This window comes from Hylobates moloch, unplaced genomic scaffold, assembly GCF_009828535.3.
Source record: "Hylobates moloch isolate HMO894 unplaced genomic scaffold, HMol_V3 SCAFFOLD_21, whole genome shotgun sequence".
Taxonomy (NCBI): Eukaryota; Metazoa; Chordata; class Mammalia; order Primates; family Hylobatidae; genus Hylobates; species Hylobates moloch.
In genome coordinates this window covers 27,445,604-27,463,924 of record NW_026652296.1, presented here as the reverse complement: position 1 = coordinate 27,463,924, position 18,321 = coordinate 27,445,604, and the positions used below count along the sequence as shown (strand labels likewise).

At 46.2% G+C, this 18,321-nt stretch overlaps 1 protein-coding gene across 2 annotated transcripts; it reads left to right on the top strand.

Moving 5' to 3' along the window:
* The first annotated feature begins 1,181 nt into the window (after positions 1-1,181).
* BPIFA3 (BPI fold containing family A member 3) lies at positions 1,182-11,526 on the top strand. 2 transcript variants are annotated; one of them, XM_032142539.3, is made up of 7 exons: positions 1,182-1,482; positions 7,587-7,737; positions 8,131-8,238; positions 8,875-9,024; positions 10,182-10,266; positions 10,703-10,766; positions 11,311-11,526. In XM_032142539.3, the coding sequence occupies exons 1-7, from the start codon at positions 1,359-1,361 to the stop codon at positions 11,388-11,390; spliced, it is 762 nt and encodes a 253-aa protein (XP_031998430.1). In that variant the 5' UTR covers positions 1,182-1,358; the 3' UTR covers positions 11,391-11,526. The 2 variants fall into 2 exon arrangements, with proteins under 2 accessions (XP_031998430.1, XP_031998431.1); XM_032142540.2 differs by lacking the exon at positions 8,131-8,238 and having other exon boundaries at positions 1,220-1,482.
* The last annotated feature ends 6,795 nt before the right edge of the window (positions 11,527-18,321 follow it).

Here is an 18,321-nt window from a genome sequence, read left to right as displayed (position 1 = left end):
CTGGAGGGTTTTGAGCAGAGGAGTGGCATGGTCTACCTTACATCTTTTTTGTTTTTTTTTTTTGAGTTGGAGTCTTGCTCTGTTGCCAGGCTAGAGTGCAGTGTAGTGTGATCTCAGCTGACTGCAACCTCCGCCTCCCGGGTTCAAGCAATTCTCCTGCCTCAGCCTCCCGAATAGCTGGGACTACAGGCATATACCACCACGACCAGCTAATTTTTGAATTTTTAGTAGAGATGGAGTTTCACCATGTTGGCCAGGCTGGTCTTGAACTCCTGACCTCATGATATGCCCGCTTTGGCCTCCCAAAGTGCTGGGATTACAGGCATGAGCCACCATGCCCAGCCTACCTTACATCTTAAAATGACTGTTCAGTCTGCTGTGTGGAAGCGATTGTAGGTGGGCACAGTTAAAAGCTGGGAAACCAGCCGGGACCCACTGGCAATAATTCAGACCAAGTTGATGGTGGCTGAGGAGTAGTTGTTAGATGTGGTCATGTTCTGGAAGTGTCAGCAGGATCTCCTCACAGATAGGTTGTGGGAGATGGGAAAAGGGGAGGAAAGGGCAGCTCCACGGGCTGGGACTGGAACAACAAGGTGGACTTGGCACCATTTCCTGAGAGTGAGGACAGGGGACTTGAACTGAATTCTCTCTGAATCCCAACCCCAGGGCTCCAAGGTCAACCGATGCTTTGGCTTCAAGACTCTGTAAATCTTATCCAGAAAGGTAAGATCCATCCATCCAGTTATTCATTCATTTGTAGCATTAACAAACATTCACCAGTACTTACCATGTGGCAAACATGGGAGGCACTGTAGACATGAGGATTAATTAGACTCGTACCTTGCCCTCAAGAAACTCATAATTCAGAGGAGATTCCAGGATCAACCATCTCCACTCATCAATTCAGTCGTTTGGTCACTCAACAAACATTCATTAGCACTCAATTTCTGACAAGCAAGTATCGTGGTAGGGATTGAGGTGGTTGGTCTTGCCCTTAAGAAAGTCCTAGCCCAATTGGAGAGCCTGGGATTAGCCGTCCTCATTCAAATGTATTCATTCATTGGTTCACTAAAGAGTCACCAACATCCAGCCTGTGCCAGGGTCTGGGAGAGGACTCCTGTTGGATGACCCAACAATAGACTCTGGTGAGTGTCTCCAAGCAACAAGGCCTCCCTCTGGAGCCCTGGCCTCCCCCCCAGGGTTCCACCTATTGCTCTCCCCACAGCATGCTGGGGGCTAATTCTGATGTCATCTTTCTGCAGAAAACCACTAGCCCATCCCTCCAGACTGCCACCCTCAAAGCCATCTGCCCAGGCTCCATCTGACACTCTTGACATCTGCAGTTCCCAGAGCCTACGATGTGTCCACTCTGGAGGCTCCTCATCCTCTTCGGGTTGCTGGCCTTGCCCTTGGCACCATACAAGCAGCCTTGGCCTGGCCTGGCCCAAGCCCACAGAGACAACAAATCCACCCTGGCAAGAAGTAAGCTAAGCCCCGGGCTCTGCCTGCTGCCCACAGGGTTGGGGAGGTGGGAAGGTGCCATCTGGGCTCCACCGCTAACCTGCTGGGTGACTTCAGGTTAGTCACTTACCCTCTTCTCTTTTTCTTAGACCTCAAGTACAGAAAATTGAGGTTGTGTTTATCATATGCCAATTTCTAGCACATCCTCATTGGCACAAATCACTGCAAGGTCCCCCTTTTGTTTTATTTTCTTATTTTCCCCCTTTATGCCTTATTCTCACCCCATATCCCTACTGCCTTGGCAGGCATTGCAGTGTGTTTAATGGATGTATTTAAATATGCCTGTGTCCTTGTATGTACAGTACTTTAATTTACATAAATTGTATTGTACTTTAATTTACATAAATTGTATAGTGTTGGGTTTCACTCAATACTATGCTGTTGACATCTATGTTGCTTCAGCTGGTGCAGAAAGAGCCATAAGAGTCATCCACCTCAGTTTATTTGGCTGTTCCCCTCTGGATGGACATGCAGGTTGTCTCTAACTCTCTACGATTATAAACTACACTGAGATGAACCTCCTTGCAAGTGTCCCTGTTACAGCCTGTGGGAGAATTTCTCTGGGTTATGCCCAGAAGGAGAGTGGCTGGGTCCTGAGGTAGAGGTAAACTCAATTTAATCAAAACTGCCAGAATCGTCTCTAGAATGGCTGTGTGGTCTACACGTGCTCCAGTAAGAAATGAGCATACCCGTCTCCCCATGTTCCCCAGCACTGCCGAGTACTGAGCTGTATCGGTCAGCTAGCGCTGTCCTCACAAGATACCACAGACTGGGAATTAAACAACACACATTCATTTTCTCACAGTTCTGGAGGCTGGAAGTCCAAGATCAAGATGCAAATAGGGTTGGTTTCTGGTGAGGCCTGTCTTGCTGGCTTGCAGATGGACACCTTCTCGATGTCTCCATATAGCCTTTTCTCTGTGCATGCAGAGAAAGAGATCTCTTCTGTTTCTTCTTATAAGGACACCAATCCCATCAGTTTAGGGCCACACCCTAATGACCTCATTTAACCTTAATTAGCTCTTTAAAGGCCCTATCTCCAAAGACAGTCTCACTGGGGGAGGACAGGACACAATTTGATCTACGACACTATTTTTCTACTTTTTTTTTTTTTTTTTTTTTTTGCCAGTTCGATGTGTAGTTGAGTGATAACTACTTGTTTTAGCTTGACTTTATCTGGTGAGTGGGAAGTTTGAGCATCTTATACTTTTGTTAACCATTTTGACTTTTTTTCTTGGAGACAGAGTCTCACTCTGTCACCCAGGCTGCAGTGCAGTGGCATGATCTTGGCTCACTGCCACGTCCACCTCCCAGGTTCAAGCGATTCTCCTGCCTCAGCCTCCTGAGTAGCTGAGATTACAGGTGCATGCCACCATCCACCATGCCCGGCTAATTTTTGTATATTTAGTGGCAATGGGGTTTCATCATGTTGGGCAGGTGGTCTCAAACCCCTGACCTCAAGTGATCTTCCCACCTTGGCCTCCCAAAGTGCTGGCATTACAGGTATAAGCCACTGTGGCCGGCCCGATTTTGACTTCTTTGAATTCCCTGTTCTTACCTTTTATCCATTTTTAAATTTGCTTTTCTAGGTTTTTTTAATACTCTTTGATTTGAAGAGACATTACTTAAATTCTTGACATTAGCCCTTTGTCAGATTTATGCATTGTGAATATTTCTCCCAAACTGTCATCTGTTAACTTTGTAGGTCCTTCACTGAACAGGAATATTTTCAAATTCATCAATATTTTGTTTCATAGTTTGTGTTTGGAGAGTCTTAAGACCTTGCTCCTACCTCAGATGTATTCTACTTTGTTTTTTTCTAATAGATTTAAAGTTTTACCTTTCACATTTAAGATTTTAACCCATCTCTGGAGGCTATGTTTATGTATGCCTGTGTATGTAAGGCAGAGATTCAGCTTTGCTTCTCTCTGTATGACTCAGTTTCCCCAACTCATCTACTAAATGATCAAATTCCCAAAAATGAGGATTCACTGCTGAACTCCCTATGCTGTATCTGTACATCTGTTTTACACCAATAACATAATATTGTAAATACAACATTTTTGTAAAATGCTGTTTTATCTGACAGACCTATATTCTTCCAAATGAATTTTAGAGTGTGTTGAATTCCTTTAAAAAATTCATCTGGCCGAGCTTGGTGGCTCCCTAGCACTTTATGAGGCTAAGGTGGGAGATTGCTTGAGCCTAGGAATTCAAGACCAGCCTGGGCAACATATCAAGATCCTGTCTCTACAAAAATAAAATTAGAAAATTAGCCAGGCATGGTGGCACACGCCTGTAGTCCCAGCTACTTGGGAGGCTGAGGTGGGAGGATCACTTGTGCCCAGGAGTTTGAGACTGTAATGAGTTATAATTGAGCCACTGCACTCCAGCCTGGGCAACAAAGACCCTGACTCTTTAAAAAAAAAAAAAAATCGGGCCAGGCGCACTGGCTCACGCCTGTAATCCCAGCACCTTCGGAGGCCGAGGCAGGCAAATCACGAGGTCAGGAGATCGAGACCATCCTGGCTAACACGGTGAAATCCCGTCTCTACTAAAAATACAAAAAATTAGCCGGGCATGGTGGTGAAGGCCTGTAGTCCCAGGTGCTCGGAGAGGCTGAGGCAAGAGAATGGCGTGAATCCGGGAGGCGGAGCTTGCAGTGAGTGGAGATCATGCCAACGCACTCCAGCCTGGGCGACAGAGTGAGACTCCGTTTAAAAAAAAAAAAAATCTGGAAATTTGATTGGAGTTAAAATGAATACGTTAATTTGAAGAGAGTTGAGATTTTAGACTTCCCAATCATAAACTTAGTGTATGTTTCCATTTATTCAGATTTTACTATATATCCCATAATATAATTTTAAAGTCCTATCAATGTATTGAGCATGATTTATTAATGTGATTCCTAGAGAATTTATAGTTTTCATTGCCATAGTAAATGCTACCTAATCTTCTATTATATTTTCTAGTTGGAATTGCAGGTATAGATGGAAGGAAAGCTGTTGACTTCTTCTGATGTTCAAAAGCCTTGCTGACCTCTTATAGTTTTATTGTTTTATTTATTCTTGGGTTTTTCTATCTAGAGGATTATATTGTCTGTAAGTAGTAATAGCTTTATCTTTTCTCTTCTAAGCCTTACACTTCCTGTGCCTTTTTCTTATCTTGCATTGTAGCCAGAGCCTTCTACAGGAATGGAAATGAATCCAGAATTCCCCTCCAAGTATATTTTCTGTAGGTTTTTGGAATATAGTGTTTATCACATTAAGCTTGTTCCTTATGCCCCTAGCTTTATGAATTTTTCTTACTCATAAGTCAGTATTGACCTTTAACAAATGTTTCTCTGCATCTAAAAGTTAATCACTTTTTTCCTCCAACCTACTAAATGATAAATTGTATTAATAGATTTTTCTGCTATTGAACCTTCCTAACACTTCTAAAATGAACGTTTCTATGATGTACTATTAGATTTTTTTTTTTTTTTCGATGGAGTCTTGCTCTGTCACCCAGGCTGGAGTACAGTGGCAGGATCTCAGCTCACTGAAACCTCCACCTCCCAGCCTGGGTTCAAATGATTCTCCTGCCTCAGCCTCCCAAGTAGCTGGGATTACAGATGCCCCACTACCATGCCCTACTGATTCATGTATTTTTAGTAGAGACAGGGTTTCACCATGTTGGCCAGGCTGGTCTCAAACTCCGGACCTCAGGTGATCCGCCCGCCTTGGCCTCCCAAAATGTTGGGATTACAAGCATGAGCCACTGTGCCTGGCCAAGATTTAATTAGCTAATAGTTTGTTTAGGATCTTAGCAAACTTTTCGTACATAAAACTAATATGTAACTTTCTCTTCTTGGTACTGTCCTTGAGGCTAGGAAGGTTATACTAACCCCAGAGAATGAATTTAACATCTTTCTGTTTTTCTGTTTTCTTTCACAGTTATCTCTTTATAAAGTTTGATAAAACTGCGTAAAATCTAGGTCAGAAGCTCTTGGAGAACGAGCTCTTCAATCACCATTTTTATTTGTTAAGAAATTCTTAATTTCTTTGGTTATGGATGTTTTCTACTTTTCCTCATCAAAACTTGGCATTTTGTGGTTTGTCATTAATGGATCCTTTTCATTTAGGTTATTGAATATATTGGTGTATAATTCTGAACCCAGGTAACCTCATTTATACAATAAATGCGGTTAGAATGTTAGTTCATGAAACTGCTTTTCAAACTTAAATGCTGGAAAGTATGTGAAAAGTGCTTTGACTGTGCATATGTTTATTGCTATGACCAGTAGCAGCTTCTCTGCAGTAACACAGAGTTCTCAGCGTAGGGCCTGATCTCAGGTAGGGTCAAGGCAGTGAAATTATATTATCAGTTAGAGTACTTAGCTGCAGGCAACAGAAAACCCAACTCAACCTGGCTTACACAACAAAAAATGTTGTCATTTTACATAACTGAAAGTCAGAGGTAGGACAAGCTCCAGGTTTGGTTCAGTCATGAGTTCAAAGCTTACCTCCAGACTAGATTTTGTCTATTTCTCAGCTCTGCTATCATCTTGGTTTTATCCTCATGCTGGTTCCCAGTGTGGTAGGAAAATGGTGACCCATGGCCATTGGCGCTGTAGGCTGTCTTGCTTCTTTCAGATAGGAGAAAGAGAAACGAATTTTCCCCTCAAACACGAAACATGAGCTCTCTTGTTTGGTCTGATAGAGCCAACCAGGTCATGTGCCAACTTTGAACCCAAAAGAGTCAGTGAGGGTGAGGCACACCTGATGGTTCAGATAATCAACAGCCTCATCTAGACCAGGAATTTAAGGGAGTACTTGAATCAAATCAGGGTTCAGATGAGGAGGATAGAATGAATAAATGGATAAATGGATGGATAGATGGATGGATGGATGGATGGATGGTTGGTTGGATGGATGAATGGATGGATGAGTGGATGGATGGATGAGTGGATGGATGGATGGGTAGATGAATATTAGACTGGCAGCCACTGGTGTCTGCTACTCACAAATTCCCAAGCACCACTATACTATAATCATGAACCAAGAACTACTAAGAGTTCTGGGCATACCTATAGGTTCACTCTATCCTTGAAACTATTTGTTTAACATATATCTCTCCTAGTAGACATAAAGCGGGTTTGTACCCTCAGTGCCCAGCTTGGGGCCTGACACCCAGTAGATGCTCATTAAATATTTGTTGGATGAATGAATGAATGGTCTTAATATTCCTCACAAGAACCCTGTGAGGTACTGCCCCTGTTATATAGATGAAGAAGCCAAGACCCAGGGAGATGATAGAGCCAGGATTTGAATCAAGATCTGCTACTCCAGACACATTCTTGTTTGTAAGTGACAGAAACAAACACTGCTGAAACAAACAACTCCAAGGTGCTGTCTTGGAGGAGGGGGATGGGGTATGACAAAGGTTTCTGCTGCTCTGCAGTAACTCAGAGTTCTCAGTGTGGAACCTGATCTCAGGACAGGTCAAACCAGTGAAATAATGTGCCCTGAGGTACACTCTGAGGTTCATCAGATCTGGGTCCTCATTCCAGGCAGAAGGATCTAGAGACAAAATAGGCAGGACTGAAGCATCTCCATAGCTTTAAAAATTCCTTCCTTTGGGAGATTTATTCTTTTCTGGTGGAAGCTCCACTGGGTCCTGCAATTTATTCTAGACATGGTGTGGAGCAATTTACATCTATTCTCTCCACGCTTACCCATCTAATTTTCTCTTCAACCAACATTGACTCTGATCTACATCCCATATGTTAGCTCCGTGCTCCAGACTGAAATACAGTGTTGGGTGAACTTTCAACCAGAATACCCCCCTTTGAGCAGCTGTTGCCTGCCAGACCCTCTGCAAGTGTTTTTCTTTATTTCTCACATCAATCTTGCAAAGCATAATTTCATAGATGAAGAAGGTAGATCTCCATGGGGAGGTGGTGACATGCACCACTCACTAAGCAATCAGAGCTTGCACCAGCCTGCAACCCAGGTCTCCGAATCCCAAGCCCCCCACCTTTTCCATGATACTGTGCAAAGTCAGTGGTCCTTGTGCATTTCCAGTTATTGCTCAGGGCCTCATAAAGCACAATGCAGAAAGCCGAATCCAGAACATCCACTTTGGGGACAGACTGAATGCCTCAGCACAAGTGGCCCCAGGGATGGTGGACTGGCTAATCAGCGGCAGGAAACACCAGCAGCGGCAAGAGAGCAGGTGAGACCCTGAGTTCCATCCGTGGCCCTGGAACTCTTTATAGAGCTCTAGATCAAAGGGTAGAGCTAGATGGCGGGCTGGGGAGGTGCAAGGCCTGTGAAGAGGGAAGGTAGGAAGATTGAAAGAAGAGAAGGTGGAAGGCCCACACAAGGAAGAGTGGGGGCCCAGCTGCACAAATCAAAACTGTGTGGCACTGTTAGGGCCACTCTGGGGCAGCTTGCAGTCCAGGGCTCCCTCACCTGACTCTTGCCCTCAGAGCATCTGTAAAAGAATCACACTCCAAATCCCATTGCCAGGCCCTTTTTGTAGTCGGACGGCCTTGTTTCTCAGCAGGAAGCTTTACCTGATCTAAGGTCCCTCACCCTTGTGGGCCTCTGCTCTTTCCTTGTGCAGCATCAACATCACCAACATTCAGCTGGACTATGGTGGGATCCAGATGTCATTCCATAAGGAGTGGTTCTCGGCAAACATCTCACTTGAATTTGACCTTGAATTGAGACAGTGAGTCGTACAGAAGCAGCATCTGAGAGTTGCTGGCCCTCCTCGCAGGGAACCTGGGAAATTCAGATCTTTCTGATCCCAACCTAAATTCAAATCCTGGCTTCCAAAGCCACTTGCTGTGTGACCTTGGGCAAGTCACCTCACCTCTCTGAGCCTTGGTTTCTTCACCTGAAATATGGATGACAATCATTAGTCCGTGGAAGGAAGTCATTTGCTCATTCAAACCTATGAGAGTTCACAACAACTGGGCTTGATTAAAGAGAGAAAGGGAGAACTGCTGTAATCATCTCATCGCCCCTGCTCACCATTCTCCTGTTCAAACTATCCTTTGACATCCACTGCCCCCAAGAAAGGGAGGATGCAGCTAAATGGGAAAGATTTTTGAAACAGGGATTAACTCTCAACGTTTGAATTACCAAAGGCTTATTTAAGGGGTTTTCAAAGTCACTCTGGCTACAGCTGTTTTCTGTTTAATCACTGACTTCAGGATTTAACTGGGCCTAGTTTGTTGAAAGGACTCAGAGTGCCAGGGGAAGCCCTGACGGTGGATAGTGCCCGTCTTTGCCAATACGGAGATTTCTACTCTTTCTCTGCCTCCTCCCCTTGCCCTTCCTCCTCTTCCTCTCTCGTCTGCAGGTCCTTCGATAACAACAACATAAAGATGTGTGCACACATGAGCATCGTTGTGGAGTTCTGGCTGGAGAAAGACGAGTTTGGCCAGAGGGATCTGGTGATAGGCAAATGCGATGCAGAGCCCAGCAGTGTCCATGTGGCCGTCCTCACCAAGTAAGACCCCAGCTGCCCCTCCCCAGAGCTGGGCCTCCTTCCTGATGAGCCCCAGCTGCAGCATCACTTCCTGACCATCTCCTAAATTAGTCCAAAGCAGATCTCATCCTTCCCCCAGGATCTGCTCCTCCTCCCATGTTCCCATCCATGATGACCCTACCACCCTCCCAGAAGCCAGACTCTTCTCCTTCCTCACTCCTCAGGCCCATCATCACCAGTTCCCATCAATGACTTGCTAGTAGCCCTCAGCTTCTCTCTTTTATCTCCATCTCCTACTCCACTACCTGGAGCGCTACAGGAACCTCGCCTGGCTTTCCCTGGCCCGGATCTCCCCTCCTACACTCCATTCCCCATCCTGCAGCAGAAATAACTTTCTAACACAGAAATCTGGCCATGCCCAAGCCCCTGCTCCAAAGCCTCCAGTGGTTCCCAGTGCCCTCTGGATAAAGAGCAACTCCCAAATTTCACTCAAGGTCCTGCTTGTCCTCTCCCTTGCCAACTTTTCAGTCCTTTGTCCTCCACCACACACCGTACATTTTCACACCACTGTGCCTTTGCACATGCTGATCTTCTTGCCTGGAATGCCCTTCCCATCTTCTCTGAAGCTCCTCCTTATCCCTCATTCATTCATGTATTTCCCAAAAACCTACTGTATGCCAGCACCACACCTGATGCTAGGGATACAGTGGTGAACAAGACACAAAATACGGCTTTAATAAAGCTCCATAGACTGGCAGACCAAGTCTTTCAATTTCAACTGACTGTAAGTCCCTTGAAGGCAAGACTTGTGCCTGATTTATCTCTGTAATTCCGGAATGCTGAAAGCAATGAAGACCTCAGTGGATGTCTGTTCATTTATTCATCAGATATTCATTGAGTACCTAGATTGTACCAGACATTCATGGGAGGACAGTGTAAGGGAAAGACTCTGGAATCTGGGCTCTATTGCCATGTTTCTAATATAACCAGCCCTTATTAGCTGTGTGACCTTGGGCAAGGTCTGAGCTACCCCTTTGATGATCGCTGGCAATGATACTTCTGGCATGGGGCTGAGTGAGGATTAAAAGACTGTGGAAGGTATACTCAACACAAACCTCCTGGCTTTAATATTGCCTGGATTGCTCTATTCTGTTCTGTAACTCTACCTTTCTTTCTAGGGCTATCCCACCAAAGATGAATCAGTTTCTCTACAACCTCAAAGAGAACCTGCAAAAAGTTCTCCCACACCTGGTAGAAAGTCAGGTAAGTTTAGAAAAAACTTTGCATCTTGAGCATCCTTGAGTCCGAGGGTTAAGGCATATCCACTGGCAATTTAGCAAAGGATTTCAAACATTGGGTTTCAGAGCTTGAAAAATCTCAATTTAAAATTTCAGTTTGGCCATGAGTTTTGCCACCCTATCCTTGAGCAAGAGACTTTGCCTCCCTGAGCCTCAGTGTTCCCACCTGTAGCATGGGAACCACCATAGTCCCTATCTTATATGATGAGGATTTGTGGAGACAAAGCGTGGAAGTGTTGTGCGTGACACTGAGCAGGTAGTTGGTGCCCACTACAAGGGAGCTGCTCTGGCCACGATTCCTACTGGAAAAATCCCATGGAGTTGAATTTTCCTGCCACAGGCATTTCAGTTTTCCTTTTCCAGCCCCTGGCCTGATCCTTCTCTCTGTGCTGATGGTCCAGGTATGTCCTCTGATTGGTGAAATCCTCGGGCAGCTGGATGTGAAACTGTTGAAAAGCCTCATAGGTGAGTGTCTGGTCCATCCAGTGAGGACTCCTTAGGACTGGCAAGTGGCTGAAAGAGGTACCCCCAGCCCTGGAGCCCCCAGGGAGGCCTGCTAAGGGGCATCTGCATGTGCTGTGAGAACACTTTAGAGGTGACCATATTATGATGACCACACTGTCCCCCAAGAGAGCTGAGACAGCAGAACGTGCCCCTACCAATCAGGCTGTGCCCTGCCAAGTCACTGAAGTCATCAGGTTACCAGAGATTCTAGCTTCTTCCAAGATCTCCACCCAATCCAGTAGGGAGCACTGGCCCCACCAAAAACCTGAGACCATCTCTACTCCAGTTAGAGATAAACAGTTACAGTCCCTGCCCATATAGAGCTCATAGACTAGTGAAGTGAAGACACAAAGAAGCAAATAATTCAGCATCATTTGGGGAGGGTTTTCACATAAACGCTCCCGGCACCTGCCTTTGGTCACCATGGATGGATGAGGGTTTCCCTTCAGTGTGGGAGTTGGGAGGTGGGCATGCTGGTGACAGACACTACCTCTTCTCCTTACAGAACAGGAAGCTGCTCATGAATCAACCCACCATGAATCCAGCCAACCCTCTGCATGCCAGGCTGGAGAGTCCCCCAGCTGATTACTGCTGATCAGAAGGAAAGTCCACATCTTGGGACCTTAAGTCTCTCTTAGAGTGGGGCTTCTGCTACCCTAAAAACTTTACCCCAGGCCCTGTGGACATCCCATCCTCTCCCACAATAAACTCTAGCTCTGAAGGGTGCACAGGTCCCTCCCGCCTGGGCCCTGGGGTTTAGGTCTAGAAGTCAGACCTGATGTGTCAGTATCCTCCTGAGAACCAATATACCTATGGTTGCTTATCAGCCCAGAAATACCCCAGGACAAAAAAAAAAAAAATGCAAGGAGGGGCCTGTTGAGATTTCTCATTCTCTCATTCTTTCATTCCATATTTACTGGGCACCAAATATGTGTCAAGAATACTGCTGGGCTCCAAGAGGGTGTAGAGAAAGGGTGAGAGAGTGGAAAAGTGAAACCATGGGCACAAACACATCTGAACTCACCTTCGATTCAGCCCAACTGGCAGTTCCATGAAGGCGTAGGTGCCATGCAGCATGGTGACCCACGAATCCCAGCCCCAGCATACAGCTGGCACAGAGTGTGTGCTCAGTAAATATTTGTGGCTCAATGAGTGGATGGATTCTAGTCTTAGGATCCACTAGCTGCATTTGGGACAAAACTTGTTACCTTTCGGTCTTCATCATTTGCGAAATGGAATAGAAATCTTGCAAGATGTGGAGCAACAGAAGCCATCCCATGCTGCTGGTGGGAGATAAATTCTACCACCCCTTTATAAAGCATCTCCTAAAGTTAAACATAGGCTTGCTTTACAACTCAGCAATTCCACTACCTAGTGTATTCTCCACAAAAATACATGCACGTGTGGAGCGAAAGGCAAGGAAGCTCATAGCAGCAATGTTCGTCATAACCCCAAACTCAACATCCTCCCATGCCCATCAAAAGAATGAATAAATAGAATGGGCAGATATCTTGTGGGATGGACACCTGGAATCTCTATAGTGATGGAAATGACCTACAACTGAACACAGCACGTGGATGAATCTCATAAACAGAATGTTACATGAAAGACGCCATATGCAAAAGGGCACATGTTGCATCTCCCATTTATGTGAGTCCAAAAACAGCAAAATGAATCCGTGCCACCAGAGATAAGATAGTGGTTACCTTGGGGCCAGGGTTAGATGCTAGGAGGGCATTGAAGGGGGCTTCTGGAGAGCTCACAGCATTCTGTTTCCTGATCTAGGTGCTGGGTATGGGAAGGGACATTTGGTTTCTGAAAACTCATTGAGCTATTTACATATACGCATTTTTCTTATGTGTAATGTACTTTAACAATTTTGACAACAAAAATATTGGCCGGTTGTGATGGCTCACACCTGTAATCCCAACACTTTGGGAAGCTGAGGCTGGAGGATTGCTTGAGGCCAGGAGTTCAAGACCAGCCTAGGAAACACAGCAAGACCCTATGTCTACAAAAAGCTTGAAAAATTAGCTGGAGGTAGTGGCACACACCTGTAGTCCCAGCTACTTGGGAGGCTGAGGCAAGAGGATTGCTTGAGCCTAGGAGTTCAAGGTTACAGTGAGCTATGATTGCAACACTGCACTCCAGCCTGGGTGATAGAGCAAGACCTTGTCTCTCTAAAAAGTCCATATATGTATTTATAATGCAGGACGCTTGTAAGGAGTAAAGCCATGAAAAACCATTTGCAGTATATTTCACATGTGATGGGTTCGTGGGAAATGCTTATTAAATGTCACTTAATCCAGCCAGGCACAGTGGCTCATACCTGTAATCCCAGCACTTTGGGAGGCCAAGGTGGGTGGATCATTTGAGCTCAGGAGTTTGAGACCAGCCTGGCCAACATGGTGAAACCCCATCTCTACTAAACATACAAAAATTAGCCAACCATGGTGGCAGGTGCCTGTAATTCCAGCTACTCGGGAAGCTGAGGCAGGAGAATTGCTTGAATCCAGAAGGCAGAGGTTCAGTGAGCCAAGTTCTTTCCACTGCACTCCAGTCTGGGCAACAGAGTGAGACTCCGTCTCAAAAAAAGAAAAAATGTCAATTAATCCATTGTTAATGATTTGACTGTTGACTATTCAATTATTAAATATGGATTGCCACTCTCTTCCAACCAAGAATTGAAAAAGCAACCTGAGAAATCAAGGGAAAATAACACACACATATTAATCACAGTAGCGCACGCATTAAGCACTTGTTATATACAGAGCTTCTTGGTGCTCAGAGCTTACATCCAGCATCTTATCAATGCCTCCCAGCAACCTCACCAGATACAAAATTTCAGCTCACTTTATACATGAGAAGCTTGAGGCTCAGAGAAATAAAGTCACTTGTCTAAGGTCACACAGTAAGGAAATGGCCACATTGACTGCACTCAGACAGCCAGCTCTAGAGCCCACAGTCTAAACCACTGTGAATCCTCCCTCCTGGTCGTCCTTCCTTCCAACACCCCTCACCCCACCACACACACACACATGCACACATACAAGGGGGGGGCTGATGAAATATGTGTTCAGTGGGACTGACAAGCTCAAATAAGGAAATGTCAACAGCTCAGAGATGAGAATAGGGCAGGAGAATCTCGCGTTTCTGTCTTTCAATTCAAGCTCCCTAATCCGAAATGCTTCATCAGGGATTTGCAACCCTAAACGCTAGTGTTCTCCTTGCCAGCTGTGAGCTTGTGGGATTCTTCCTGCTCATGATTCAAAGAGCAAACACAGGAGGGCCAGGCCTGGTCCCTAACAAGGCTGCCTGGTTCACTGGTGAAGGCAGCTTTTGTCTGCCTTCCTCCTGACCCTTCCTGGGCTGGCGCAGGTCTTCCTGTAGGGACCTCCTTGGGTTTCTGACATTCTATTTTCATTTTAAGGTTCATGGAGCATGGACTCATTACATTTCCTCCCAGAAGGGCTTGTTGGACAATGGACCTCTATTAGGATACTGGGGTTCACACTGAGGGATGGTTTAAGGCTCAAATGCAGCCCCAAATGTTCAGAACCTCAGTCCTGGCTCTGCCCCTCTGAGCTTTATAACTTCCATGCCCTCCCACTACTGGGCACTGACTCTGTGCCAGATATTGGGCTGGGAGCTACATGTGTTTCCCCAAATTGTAGCCCTCCTGCAGCCCTAGGAGGTGGATGTCATTAGCTCCATGACATAAGCAAGGACATTGAGGCTCAAAGAGGGGGTGCAACAAAGCAATTCTGGAGATCTGTCATACAACACCGTGCCTACAGTTAACAATGCTGTATTATACACTTAAAACTTTGTTAAGGCCAGGCGCGGTGACTCACGCCTGTAATCCCAACACTTTGGGAGGCTGAGGTGGGCAGATCACCTGAAGTCAGGAGTTTGAGACCAGTCTGATCAACCTGGTGAAACCTCATCGCTACCAAAAACATTAATACAAAAATTAGCTGGGTGTGATGGCACACACCTATAATCCCAGCTACTTTGGAGGCTGAGGCACGAGGAATCACTTGAGACTGAGAGGCAGAAGTTACAGTGAGCCAAGATCATGCCACTGCACTCCCGCTTGGGAGACAGAACAAGACTAGGAAGGAAGGAAGGAAGGAAGGAAGGAAAGAAAGAAACTGTTAAAAAAAAACAACTCTGTGGATCTCATGTTAAGTGTTCTTACTACAATAAAAATTTTTTAAGGACGTGCACAGTGGCTTACACCTGTAATCCCAGCACTTTGGCAGCCAAGACAGGTAGCCCACTTGAGCCCAGGAGTTCGGGCCAGCCTATGCAACATGGCAAAACCCTGTCTCTACAAAAAACTTGAAAATTAGCCAGGTGTAGTGGTGCACACCTGTAGTCCCAGTTACCCAGAAGGCTGAAACAAGAGGATCACCTGAGCTCAGGAGGTCGAGGCTGCACTGAACTGTGATGGCGCCACTATGGTTCAGCCTAGGTGACAGAGTGAAACTGTCTCAAAAGAAAAAAACAAGGACCTTGGCAGGGGAAGCGCTCCACCAACGGGAGGGCTCCAGGGAAGATGAGCAGGTGCTTTCTGAACTGAAAACTGTGATGCAAACTTGCACTTGAAGTAAGAGCACTGAAGCCCCAGATAACAGTCTGACTTCGCCTCTTCCCAGCTGAGATGACCCTGGGCAGGTCACAGCCATCCTTGAGCCTCAGTTTCCCCACAGGCTTGTTACAGATGGCATAAAGCTCTAGTGTCTCACAAAAGGTTGTTTATCATTAGTAGTATTTTTTTTTTTGCACTTTAAAAGCAAGTGCAAAGATTAATCTCAAAAGCAAAGGGAGCTTGCCTGAAGCAAACCCTACTTGAGAATATATATTTTTTCATCTAAGTTGGGGTTCCTGGCTCTCTGGGAATGCTCTGGAGCTTCCAAGGCCATCTGAAGACCCTCTCTAACTCAGTCCCCACCCTGACCTTTCTCCTGGGGGGCAGATCCCACATCCCATTCTCACATTCTGGAGAACAGACCTTGCATAGGTAGGAGCCCTTTGAAAAATCAAACCAATTCTGCCCTTTAGAAATGGATCTTTTTTTTTTTTTTGAGACAGCGTCTCACTCTGTCACCCAGACTGGAGTGCAGTGGCACATTCTTGGCTCACTGCAACCTCCGCCTCCCAGGCTCAAGCAGTTCTCCTGCCTCAGCCTCCCAAGCAGCTGGGTTTACAAGTGCGTGCCACTAATGCCCAGCTGATTTTTGTATTTTTAGTAGAGATGGGATTTCGTCATGTTGGCCAGGCTGGTCTTGAACTCCTGACCTCAAATGATCCACCCACCTGGGCCTCCCAAAGTGCTGAGATTACAGATGTGAGCTACCACACCCAGCCAGAAATGAGTCTCTTGATTGACAAAACAACCTGAGCAAAGGCTTCCAAACACAATTGCAATCTGAGAAGCAGGAAGGAAAGGCACCACCTACAGTTTCTGAGAAACACATGGAGAGGGTATTGACATCACCAGAGTGGGGAAAACCTCTTGAAATGTTCGTGGTGTGTCCTTCTACTTGTTTCCTGGTGCCCTGAGACCTTTCCCCTGTTCAGGGCATGGAGCATGCAGTCCCTGTGGCCACAAGGAAGGGCAGTTTCAACAGAAGCAGAAACAAGGCTTTTGACTTTCAAGAGCCTGGGTTTTTGATAAAGTGGTAGTGACAGAGAACAAACAGGTGGTTGCCAGCAGATGGGGGCAGGGTGTGACTGTAAAGGGACCCATGAGAGTGCCTTTTGGGAGGATGGAATTGTTCTTTACCCTGATTATGATGGTGGCTGACTATACATGTGGTAAGACTCAAAGGACGATACCACTAAAAGAAGTCAATTTTACTGAAAGCTTTTTTTGTTTTTATAGTCTTGGCTTTTGACTTGTTAAACTCAGGGCATAGGAGAGTCTGAGAACAGCACACACATAATGAAGTTGAAGCAAGTCTTCCTGCCCACAAGACTAGAAAATGCCCTATGTTGGGTTGGTGATTTTTTCTCCTGGTGAGGGTCCAGGAGAACTGGAAGGAACATAGTTCTGGTGGATTCTGATGGTGCCTCGGTCCCTTGCTGCTCCCAGGCAGACCTGAGCATGGGAGGAAGGGAACAGAATCCCACACACATGTATGGGATCCAGGGACAGAGGGCATCTGTGTCCACGCTCCCTCCCAGAGCCACAAGAGGAGATGAGACCCCAGGGAGAGAAGGGTAATGGGAGGGTCTAGGTGGATCCAGGCAGGTGGGCTTGGGCAGCCCCTCACAGTCCTGTATCAGGACCAAGGAACTGGCATACAGCAGAACAATTCTGTGTCTTACGAAGGAGTTGAAAGTAAATGCTAAATCCGAAGGGACCTTTCACCAGGAGGGAAGTAGTGTCTCCGCAGTCTAGGGGCAGACGGCACGTGGCTGTCTCCTGTATTGCCAGCCAAAAACAGGGATAGGCAGCCTCCCTGGTACAAACAAAGCCCCTGGCACAGACATGAAACCCCAGGGGGAAATGGGGACGTTTCTGTTTCTGAGCAAAATGGCATTTGAAATGGTAAAGGATAAATCAGAAAGATGTGTGGATGCCTGAGTTTATGAACTGTGATTCATACCAGCTCCCCAGACATCATCTCCCCATAGCCCTGTGAGGCGGATTTTATTCTCCCCATTTGACAGGTGAGGAAACTGAATGAAGTTCAGGGAACTGGACTGACTTGCCCAGGGTCGTAGGATTTGAACCAGGGCTGTTTGAGCCCAAATTCACCCACTTTCGGCTGCAATAGAGACACAGCCTCCTGGCCTCAAACCAGAGGGTGTAAGCTTTCATTAACTGGCTGCACAAACTCTACTAATTCCTTGCCTTATCTGCCTCAGTTTCCCCACAAGGATAGTAGCAACCTGAGCCAACCCACAAGAGTTATACGATGGGACCACTGTGAGGATGACTGCCATGTACAAGATATGGGCAGAGTCCAGCAAGTACCTTGAATGGATAATTAAGTTCAAAGCCACGGCCCCAAACCCTTGGAGGCACCACCCAGACTCTGGAGAGCAGTGGAGCAGGCCGGTGAAGGCCTAGTGTGAGAGAGGCAGTGTGGCCCACTGATTACCAGGGACTCAGACAGACACAGAGGGTGGCGGGGTCAATTGACTCCAACACTCACTCACTGTGTGTCCCCAGGAAGCAGTCACCCTTTCTGATCCTCAGCCTCCTCATCCAATGTATGAGAGACAGTAATACCAACCACTCCTGAAGAAGATGAGGTTCAAATATGGAGAGCACCTGGCATGCAGTCAATGCTTAATAAATGCACATTTCTTCCTTCTCTCTCCACTTTTGCTTATAAGGTGTTAGGTTTTGCAGGGTAAGAGCACAGCTCACTTGTCCAGGACCTTGGCCTTCCTGTGTCTTCATTTTTTCATCTGCTAAATGAAAAGGGCTAAAGGACTCCAAGGGCCCCAGTGGTGGGGATAAATGCCTGATTACTCCATTTAGGGAAAGGTAGAAGAA

Coding starts and splice junctions, on each gene's coding strand:
- BPIFA3 (XM_032142539.3), top strand. CDS start 1,359: ATGTGTCCACTCTGGAGGCTCCTCATCCTCTTCGGGTTGCTGGCCTTG. Junction 9,025..10,181: donor CATGTGGCCGTCCTCACCAA/GTAAGACCCCAG, acceptor CTTTCTTTCTAG/GGCTATCCCACCAAAGATGA. Junction 10,267..10,702: donor CACACCTGGTAGAAAGTCAG/GTAAGTTTAGAA, acceptor CTGATGGTCCAG/GTATGTCCTCTGATTGGTGA.